The sequence below is a fragment of the Bombyx mandarina genome, chromosome 16, assembly GCF_030267445.1.
Source record: "Bombyx mandarina strain Sakado chromosome 16, ASM3026744v2".
NCBI classification, from domain to species: domain Eukaryota; kingdom Metazoa; phylum Arthropoda; class Insecta; order Lepidoptera; family Bombycidae; genus Bombyx; species Bombyx mandarina.
This window is the reverse complement of record NC_143222.1, coordinates 4,965,219-4,975,798: the sequence shown is the minus strand read 5'-3', so window position 1 is coordinate 4,975,798 and position 10,580 is coordinate 4,965,219. Positions and strand designations below refer to the sequence as shown.

At 39.6% G+C, this 10,580-nt stretch overlaps 1 protein-coding gene across 3 annotated transcripts; it reads left to right on the top strand.

Annotated features, from left to right (window-relative positions):
• Nucleotides 1-260: 260 nt before the first annotated feature.
• On the top strand, nucleotides 261-10,253 carry LOC149501249 (vanin-like protein 1). Of its 3 annotated transcripts, XM_089733700.1 has the most exons (10): nucleotides 261-421; nucleotides 1,012-1,128; nucleotides 1,714-1,839; nucleotides 4,389-4,561; nucleotides 5,238-5,452; nucleotides 6,360-6,446; nucleotides 6,860-6,963; nucleotides 7,496-7,687; nucleotides 8,433-8,554; nucleotides 9,562-10,253. In XM_089733700.1, exons 1-10 carry the CDS (start codon nucleotides 365-367, stop codon nucleotides 9,911-9,913), a joined length of 1,545 nt encoding a protein of 514 aa, XP_089589826.1. In that variant the 5' UTR covers nucleotides 261-364; the 3' UTR covers nucleotides 9,914-10,253. The 3 variants fall into 3 exon arrangements, with proteins under 3 accessions (XP_089589826.1, XP_089589827.1, XP_089589828.1); XM_089733701.1 differs by lacking the exon at nucleotides 1,714-1,839; XM_089733702.1 differs by lacking the exons at nucleotides 1,012-1,128; nucleotides 1,714-1,839 and having other exon boundaries at nucleotides 280-421.
• Nucleotides 10,254-10,580: the final 327 nt, after the last annotated feature.

Genomic DNA, 10,580 nt, shown 5'->3' with positions numbered 1-10,580 from the left:
GAAACTCAGTGGGCTGTGTCTATGGGTGAATTTATTCGTCGAGCCCTTCGTCGCATGCAACGGGATCGGCGAGGACGTTGACCGGTGCTTGAGGTACCTAAAAGCAATGTTAATGGATCAGGAGGATCCGTGATGACATGTTTAGGGCAACGGATTTTATTTTGTATTTAGATTTATGCATCCAAAATTGTCGTTCAACGTACCTACATATGCAATGTGAACAAACCGTCTACATATTGTATGCATCGTGTATATATCGCATTAAGGATAAACGCAGTCTCGCTTAGTTCGTCGCCGAACACTGTTTACTTTAAACATTTATTTGTTGATTCAATTGTAAACTTACAAAAGCGACATCAAAACAATGAAGCTAGTTTTTTACGGATTATTAATATTTTCACTGGCGAAAGCTACTTCACAAGTAAGTTTTTCCTTCCTAGCTTTTTCTTTCCTACCTAAGCTGGTAGCCTTGATAGGCTATTCCAGCGTAACCTTAACTAGTAGGTGAGCTCACGGGGCTCAAACCTCACGACGTTGCTAACACGAACCCTAGCAAGAGCCGTGCTTCGCAGAATCTACGACCGGATCGGAAACGCGACCCACTGAGAAGATCCGGCGAGAAACTCAGTGGGCTGTGTCTGAGGGAGTTTTTCCTTGGGGTCAACTAGATATTGTTAAAACAAATCTCCCACTTCGAGATATTAGGTCAAAATTTTAGTTATAACGACTTTCGTGCCTTAAATTTCGATGCTTGGGATCTTTGGAGTCTTCTCACCCTTATTAAAACAAGTTTTTACTGTCTATCAACACCCGGATGCTTATTCGCAAAGCTTGTGTTGAACAGCTTTCACGTCGGCTTCATGAGCTTACCTAGTCAGTCCCCAAGGCGACATACGGAGGAGACCTGAAATACTTAGTTGGGCAGAATTATTTTTTTAACTTAAACGGTATGTATTTATCCTTATCTTAATTAAATATTTTATATAGCCTTTTGAATTAACTACATTGCAGAAATCAACACCAGAGGATAGTCAGTACGTAGCAGCAGTTGTTGAATTCATCATGTCAGATGACGTCGAAGACAACATTCGTAACTACATTCATTACATTGAGGAAGCTGCTAAACAGGTACGTGAAGAATCATATGGTATTTTTTTAAATACTGATGAAATTATGAGTAAAGGGGCTTAAAGTAGTTATTATTATTATTAAATCTATTTATTTCACTAAAGAAATCATACATTTTGTTAGTAAGTATTACTTATAATCTATGTTAGTAACTTGAAAACCTAACACATTACTATCTGACTATTGAGTCTTTCTCAAGTGCCTGCTGCAAAGGGTATTGCTACAGGCTAGGTTTCGGGATAAACAAAAATTCTACAGAAATCCAAATTAAAACTGTATTAACACTTAACTTAACGAACACTTTAAAATTATTAATTCAATTCTTCCGCTTCGCTTCAGGTGATTCGTTCGCTGTTTCGCATCGAGTAGAACGGTTACTAACTGCCTTCGTGTTATCTCTGCAACGCTATTGTAGTCGACACGACATCCCTAGAATTATCGGGAACGTTCTCGATAAGGCCAGATATGTGTTTCCGCTATTTGATCATAGATGGCGTGGTATTTCTCGAGTGTTCGAAACGCTTCTAGATTGAGAGACATCCATCACCAGGCGTCATACATTTATTATTAACGTTATTGTTCTAGCAAGCAGACATCATAGTTTTCCCGGAGCTGTCTTTGACAAATAAAACCACAGCCTTCGTTGTACCAGTCTATGGCTCACTGAAACGATATCCCATACCGGCGATACACCCAGATTTGTATGACAATGTGAGTTAGTGCAATTTTGTATTACTATTTTAAGTTTCTATTTTTTTTTTTTTTATCGCTTAGATGTGTGCACGAGCTCACAGCCCACCTGATGTTAAGTGGTTACTGGAGCCCATAGACATCTACAACGTAAATGCGCCACACACCTTGAGATATAGTTCTAAGGTCTCAGTATAGTCACAACGGCTGCCCCACCCTTCAAACCGAAACGCATTACTGCTTCACGGCAGAAATAGGCGGGGCGGTGGTACCTACCCGTGCGGACTCACAAGAGGTCCTACCACCAGTATAAAATCTATCTAAATTCTAATCTATTCTAATCCAAAATTTGCGATATTAAACGTCCATCTATCTAATATCGATTTAAGTCTTGGCAAATAATTTTTGGACTCTTTAATCTATGGGATAGTACGTGTTACGATACCTTTAATATTCATCTTCAAATACTGCCCGCATGATACGTGCAATAGCGTTTGAAGATAACATAATTAAATACAAGCTAGAATTTACGCCTAGCATTATGAGTATCACATACATGTAATTCCAAACTGCGAACGCGCTGAGCCTTGCGGTTAGTACAATGATTATCTCGTGGATTTTCAGTACTAATGGTAGTCTTATACACAATTTATCGGCTATTCATCAATAGACCACTAAGTCTTTTTGATCTGCCTTTAGATATCCAAGTACCCTCATGCTATTAATTCTTAACCAACTTAAGCAATTTAGTTGCGCGAATCCAAGCTCCATCATTCAGTTTAAGTGAAGTGTATTGAAGTGCAAGTAAGTAATAATGTAAAATCAAACTTTTCCTATTCAAACATTAAGAACGCGTTTTCAATAGAAATTTTTTTTCTGCAGCGAAGCGATCACATGTTCATGTTTAAAAAGAAAGATAGCTAGCTATCTAATCAATTTGAGATGAGACGAGATGTTACAGTTTTTTTATTTTTTTTTATTGCCTAGATATGTGGACGAGCTCACAGCCCACCTGGTGTTAAGTGGTTACTGGAACCCATAGACATCTACAACGTAAATGCGCCACACACCTTGAGATATAAGTTCTAAGGTCTCAGTATAGTTACAACGGCTACCCCGCCCTTCAAACCGAAACGCATTACTGCTTCACGGCAGAAACAGGCGAGCTGTAGTACCTACCCGTGCGGACTCACAAGACGTCCTACCACTGTATTTCGAGGATCGTCGTCGTGCCCTAAAGGATAAGACGTCCGGTGCATTCGTATATAGCGATGCAACGCTCCCAACAAACGAGGGACCAGGTTCTGAAAGTGAGCACGGAAGGTCCAACGACTGTCCAGAATGAGGCCGAGGTACTTCAACTGCACCCCGACCCCGATACGGACGCCTCCAACCACGATATGGGCATCGACAGGTGGCACTCTCCGGGGCCTGTGGAACCTGCGAGAACAGCGCCGAGACGATGTCCCGCAGCTGCTGAGGCTGGAGACGCTCCGTGATCGAGGGGGCCCATGGGCGCATTTTATTGCGCACCATATGATAGGGCCGCCCCCACGGATCCTCATTCAGCGTCTCCAAGAGACCCTCCATGTGTTGATTCTTGGCTCTTCTGATGGCCAGCTGCAATGCCCTCTGCGCGACGCGAAATGCCCGTGCAGCCGGGCCTCTGCCGCCGCGAACGCAACCGGATCGCTGCGCCGCGGCAGGCGGCGGTGGCGATGCCTGGCACACTCGCGCCTCGCCTGAACGCACTCCACGCGGAGTTGCGCAATTTCGGGCGACCACCAGTACGCCTGGCGATTAGGAAGTCGAGGGCCGATCCGGGACATCGACGCATCACAGATGTGACTCATCGTGTCCCGGAACCACCCTGCCTCTCCCTCGACCTCCACCGGGTGTGGACGCATGGGCGCCCACGCCGCCACCGTAGAGGCTTCCATCAGGAGCTCCTTATTCAGGCGCTTCACTGCCCACTTGGGGAATGACCGAGACGCACCACGGGGGTGGTCCCCGTGGGCGGCCGCGACTGCGGAGCGGGCGGAGATATCAAACCGAATATATCGGTGATCTGACAGCGTCTCCGCCCCCTCCAAAACTCTCCAGCCGGGCTTGCGAACGTAACGTCCACAATAGACTCGCCTTGCCACCGCACGCACGTCGCAACCGAACCTCTATTCAACAAACAGAGGCCGGCCGCGTTCGCCCACCTCTCCAGTAGCCTACCACGAGCGTCCGAGCGGGGGGAGCCCCATGCGACAGACTTCGCATTGAGGTCCCCCGCGAGAATCACTGGACGGGGAGCGAGGCGGCGAGCAATCGCCCCGATCCCGCCCAGGAAATGCCCGAACTCGACAGTAGGCCTGTTCGGAGAGAAGTACGCCCCGATCACGACGGTCCCTTCCAACTGCACCGCGACGAACCCTCTCAAGGTGGGTGGCGGCATTTGCGTTGTGGATGTCTATGTGCTCCGGTAACTACTTACCATCAGGTGGGCCGTGAGCTCGTCCACCAATTTAGCAATAAAAAAAATCAGTATCCAGCCTCACCCAAATAGAATAATTTGTTTACAGATTTTAGTGTCAATATCGGCGGCTGCAAGAAGTAATCAAATCTACGTTGTTGTCAATGGCCGAGAGCTCATGGACTGTACTAAGAATGACACCGGCGAACCTTGTCCGGAGCTGAAGGAGTATATCTTTAACACAAACGTGGTGTTTGATAGGAACGGGGCGGTTATTGATCGGTAACTACTATTTTCCTGGAGTTTGATGGTCAGAATCACTCTGCAGGCCTTCCTAGTATCAAATCCTAGCCTTGGCTTGGTTGACAGCGGTTTGGCTCTGTCCCTGGCATTGCTGAAGTCCATGGGCGATGGTAACCACTCACCATCCGGTGGGCCCTATACTCGTCTGCCTACAAAGGCAATAAAAAAAACAGCCCATAGAAATCTCAACATATATCCAGCCACTCACCTTGCAATCAGGTGATCACCCGCAAAATTATAGTTTACGTAATTACTGGTGGTAGAACCTCTTGCGAGTCTTCACGCGTAGGTACCGCGCCACCCTGCCTATTTCTGCCGTGAAGCAGTAGTCCGTTTCGGTTTGAAGGGTGGGGCAGCCGTTGTAACTATACTTAAGACCTTAGAACTTATATCTCAAGGTGGGTGGCGCATTTACGTTGTAGATGTCTACGGGCTCCAGTAGCCACTTAACACCAAATGGGTTGTGAGCACGTCTACCCATCTAAGCAATAAATAAAAAAGTAATACGCAGGTTTGAATAGTTGAAGAGTGTATTTTAAAACAAATATCCAATGATAGTCTCAGCAAGTGTGACAATGATCTAGTAATCATTAATTAATTATTTTTTATTCTGAACAGCTTAAGAACATGTAACATTATGAGACTTCATTTTCAGATATCGCAAGATCAACCTTTTCCGGGAATATTCTCACACGCCCGCTTTGAGCCCAGACTTGGGCTATTTCGACACAGATTTCGGAGTTAAATTCAGTCACTTTATTTGCTTCGACATCATGTTTCAAGTGCCGGCAGTACAGTCCGTGCAGAAACTGAATGTCACCGACGTGATTTTCAGTACGATGTGGTTTTCGGAGTTGCCGTATTTAACTGGTCAGTTATTTATTCATTTTGCGTTTGGAGTAGGGCCACTCAGGAATCTTGTTTAATAAGATTTTTTATATATATTTTTTATTAGGTTCACACAACTGGATAAAATCTGCACACTTAAACATTGAACTTATTTATATAAAATAATACATTATAGAATTCACCCTTTTGGGTGTGAACACATGTTGCTTAAGAACGTTTATGCTTAAGATAAAAATATCGCTAACTAATATTAAATTAAGACAGAAAACAAAAAAAAGAACCTCATAAGGCTCATAACCTCATTTATAATGTAATACTTTTATAGCAGTACTTTTTGAACCGAAATGGACTTCTTTGTCGCATAAACAGCGTCATAAAACGGCTTATCACCCGTAATGCGTTTACACTTTGTGGGCTTATTTTTACACGATGTTCGGAGTATCGTGAAAGTTACTAATGAAGATGGTAAACAAATAACAATATGCCTGCGTGCTGAATACGCAACGGTTTCCAATTAGTCTGAATCTGCATTATATTGTGATGCGATTCAGACTCATTCGACCTCAAATTTTAATGTAATTTTTTGCCACTTACTTTAATAGCACTATAAATAGATTGGCACTTTAACATATGTAGGTGTCATTTTATATTAATATATAGGCCGTGGTACAAGAAGGCAGTTAAGCTTATTTATACTGAAACTGATCTTTCTGTCGGAGACAGTGAGACTCTTATTGTCTCCCGCTTAGTGGTAAAGGAAAGCGGGATCTAAATACCTACGCTTTCTATTGTCTTCTGATAAAGTAGGGACGTAGGGTCTACGCGAACCATCACGATTGAAATCGTCGAGATGTGTTCTCTTCTTTTTAATTTTATGTGAAGCTGTAATTGTGACGTTGTTAATTACTTTCCATGTTTTGTATTTTAGCTGTACAAATTCAACAAGCATACGCCTACAAAATGAATGTGAATTTTATTGGCGCCGGAGCTAATAATATTAGCGTTGGTAATGCAGGTATACAAGAATGACTATTAATGCATGTTAAAAAAAAAATGTCAATTTGAAGCTTCGCTGTTAAATATGTACAATCATTTATTTTCAACTAAAGAATCGGAATCACTGTTCTACTTTTATTGGAGTAAAGGACACAAAGTAATGCTAGCAATATCCGCCACGAACCAAGATCTGTTTCGAAGATTCTTGAGTTTTTAGTATATTTGTTGTAATAGAAAGAGCGTTGTCTATTGCCACACATTAATATTCCCTATAAATTTGAGTCATAGTTAAATATTTTATTTCTAAATCGTAGTTCTTAATGAATTTTTTTATACAAATTTGAGTATGGACATTTGCATTGTTGACGATAAGGACCGGTGTTGATTCTATTATCAAGGGTACTTTGTCAGCATCAAAACTAATGTTTCCAGGATCAGGCATATATTCCGGTCGAGCGGGTGCTTTGGTCAGCATAATGCCGGGAGTTCCAACCACACGACTCCTGGTTTCCAGAGTCCCGAAAATCCCTGGAAAAGTAATTATTGCAATTCTACAAGTTGTTTTAATCTTATAAAGCATGTGCTTATAAAGTATCCAAAAATGTTGATTTCAATTAATCCGTCATTATTTCGAGCCAATGTTTTTTTATAGTTCTACACACGATATTGTTAAAGGCTAACTTGTAAGCAATGTGATTTTTAGTAGATCATTGCAATTTAATGGTCATAAAAACCAGTACCAATTTATTTAAAATATGAAGTACATTCAATCACTTTTCAATATTATTGATTTTCATTTTAAATCTCTAAAAATCTATTCATTTTTCCTCTTTCACGTCCAATAGCTGTGTAATCACATAGGTATTAATCATTTTATACTTGATATATATGAGCTAACTTCAGTTACCAGTTTATTTGGCCTCAAATGACGTCACATTTTAACGAAGTTTTGTCCAGCCAAAGCTTTTCAAAATGTGCTAAATAGTCTTGACTAATAAGAATTGTTGAGTTGAATTGTAAGCTCATAAGAACAATAATACAACAAACTTCTTAACTATTTGTTTTTAGGTATCAGGTAAATATCCAGGGCCTATCGACGACAGTCTTACAAATACAGATAATTTAGTCATATACACCGATCCAACCTTGGACACTCACGTCAGCAGGCCTCTGGTACCTGGCTTCCAAGAGTTTACGCTTGTCGATAAAGACGTCAGCTGTTCCTTCAGCATCCGGTTAAAGAACAAGAGCGGTGATGCGGTAAGTGAAAATAAAATTTCACTTTTTTAACGTTAATAACATACGCCGAACCTACGTTGAATTTAAATAAAATTTTTGTTACCTACATAATGTTTTTTTTTTATTGCTTAGATGGGTGGACGAGCTCACAGCCCACTTGGTGTTAAGTGGTTACTGGAACCCATAGACATCTACAACGTAAATGCGCCACCCACCTTGAGATAAAAGTTCTAAGGTCTCAGTGTAGTTACAACGGCTGCCCCAACCTTCAAACCGAAACGCATTACTGCTTCACGGCAGAAATAGGCAGGGCGGTGGTACCTACCCGTGCAGACTTACAAGAGGTTCTACCACCAGTATCGATGCTTTAGTGCAGGACCGTCTAAGCTACATACCTATGCGGGCTAATTAAATTTACTGCAAAAGCTGGAGGGTGGTAGAAAAAAATATTATCAAAGACAAACTACTTTCCAGACAAAAATATTTAAGAAAAATATAATAGTAAAAGATAGCTTCTGTTTTAAATGATGTCACGGGAATCGAATGTTACAAGAATAAGGATAAATTATTCCAAATATTTATGACAAAGAATTCCATTATCCAAAACGATTTTCTGATTAAAACATGTGTCATGGATCACATGAAAATAAGCCACGTTGTCCGGACAGCTCTGGTTTAATGCATTTATAGATTTCTTTTTCTCACTAGGGCTGCTATTAATAGTTTGAAGAAGTGCTAAATTTTATTAACTAGTTAATTGTTTCAGTACCCACATTTCCGTGCCGTCGTGCAAGATGGGTCCAATGTCTACGTGAATCGTGAGATAGGAGTCGCGGCATGTCTAGTAGTTGCTTGTACGACTGAAGATTTCAAAAGTTGCGCCCAAAGGTTTGTGCAGTTCACAGATTAATTATTATTATTATTTCATTTACTTCAGACATTACATCCATACTAGAGGTCCCGTAGGAGTCGAAATTCGACTATAATTAATTGGAATTGTAAGTTTGTACACTATTATGATTGTATTTTATACTTCTATAATCACAAATTTCGCCAAGACTACATTATAAAAATTATTAACAAAGACAAACAATATTTAATGTATTCTCAATTTGACCACAGACGTCAAGAAAAAAAGTTTGACAATAAATAGTATGCATGCGTGTGTGCGTCAAATACATGGTATGTAGTGTGTGTAATGTTTACTTTATTGATTTAATGTATCTTTTATGCATTATTTAAAAAAAAATTAGCATTGTGCACTTCTTCTCTATATTCTCTATAAGTGTGGAAAATTTCATACTCCTCCGTCCGCGCAATTTTCGTAAAAAGGGATACAAAGTTTTTGCTTCACGTATTAATATATAGATTACATTAAAAATAACACTTCACATAGAATACAAAAATAAAATAAAACCAACAAAAACAATTTCGGAATAAAATTAAAACCAAACCAATTTAGCTTGGCCACTAAATCTACCTTAGGCTAGTTTTGATCCAGAGTGCTCAGCTTGCACATTATTATGGTCATAATTACATTGTTATAAATCACATTATTATAATTATTATAATCATTTAAATTATTTACATTTAAAATTATTAGTAAGGTTCTGCTGATTTTTGTCGCGGATCATTTATGTGCGCTTTTTTTATTGTTTAAATGGGTGAACTAGTCCAGCGCCCAGCCCAGTAGCCCAGAACGGCCCAGCCGATGTTAAAGGTTCCCTGGCTCAAAAAAAATAGGTGTTACGCGGTTATCAGAGCAAATAAACCTCCTGCCAGTCAAGTTAGGTTAAAAACCAGTACACCCCTCAAGGTACTTAGGTAGGAAAGCATAAAATTTAAAAATGTCTTCCGAGAGTACGAAAAAAGCATACATCTATTTTTGATTTCAGATATAAAAACGAAGAAAGCAACGTTGAAATTGAAAATTTGGTCATCGAAATGACAACACTTAGAAAAACATATAACGAAACATTGCAATGTGACAATATGTTGTACCTACCAATTTCGGTCAGAGTAAACAAGCTTCCGCTCGACCCGACAAACTATACTTTTGTGGAAGAATCACCAATAAAATCCAACGGCAGTGAAAAAACGAAAAACGAAGCAACAGCGACAATTGATCGTACGAAATTCTTGTTCAAACTAAACAAACCACAAACAGATTTAGTGGCTTTCGGAATATGGGGTAGATTGTTTTTAAAATATTTCGATCACAGCAATAACGAGAGCAAATCAATGTGATGTTGTTAACATAATAATACATTATATTTTAAATATTTATCATTATGAAAAACAAGCCTACTCGAACTTAGAACAATAATGTTTGCATTAGAAAATGAAAAACATAATTAATTAATGAAATATGAAATAAAGACATATAATCAGGAATCATAGTTTTTTGGAAATTGCCTCATATGTACCAACATAGTTTTGTAAACCCTAAAATATCACTTGGAGATTGTATAACGAAAATAGTGTTTGACTCTGTAATTCTTCTGTTTATAAAAGCTAACACAGTTGTAGTCTTTTGTGAAAATACTTTTGTTTAGTTGGAAAAATATACAGCTAAATTATAATTTAACACTTGTTTCATTCATTTCTAAATGTACACTATTAAGGAAAATTGCACCACACGAATTTTTCACGACAGAAAAAAATTGATTGATGGTATCAAAAATATGCCCTACCAACAGTTGCAGAGAAGATAATCAAAGAAATGGCCGAAGGAGAATGTTAAGGAATTTACTAGCAGTATTTAATATGACTGCAGCGTCGTTGATTTTGATTCTCTTGGATTGATAAACTGAAGTAGGACAATAATGAGTTGTGTTGGTACCCACAATCCTAAACATTCTTATGTGAACGGAATCAATTAATTTATATTGATAGCCGTAAATTGTATTCACGG

Excerpts from the sequence above, each read along its gene's own strand:
- LOC149501249 (XM_089733700.1), top strand. The coding sequence starts at position 365 with ATGAAGCTAGTTTTTTACGGATTATTAATATTTTCACTGGCGAAAGCT. Across the intron at positions 422-1,011 it reads TGGCGAAAGCTACTTCACAA|AAATCAACACCAGAGGATAG; the intron begins GTAAGTTTTTCC and ends ACTACATTGCAG. Across the intron at positions 6,447-6,859 it reads TATTAGCGTTGGTAATGCAG|GATCAGGCATATATTCCGGT; the intron begins GTATACAAGAAT and ends TAATGTTTCCAG.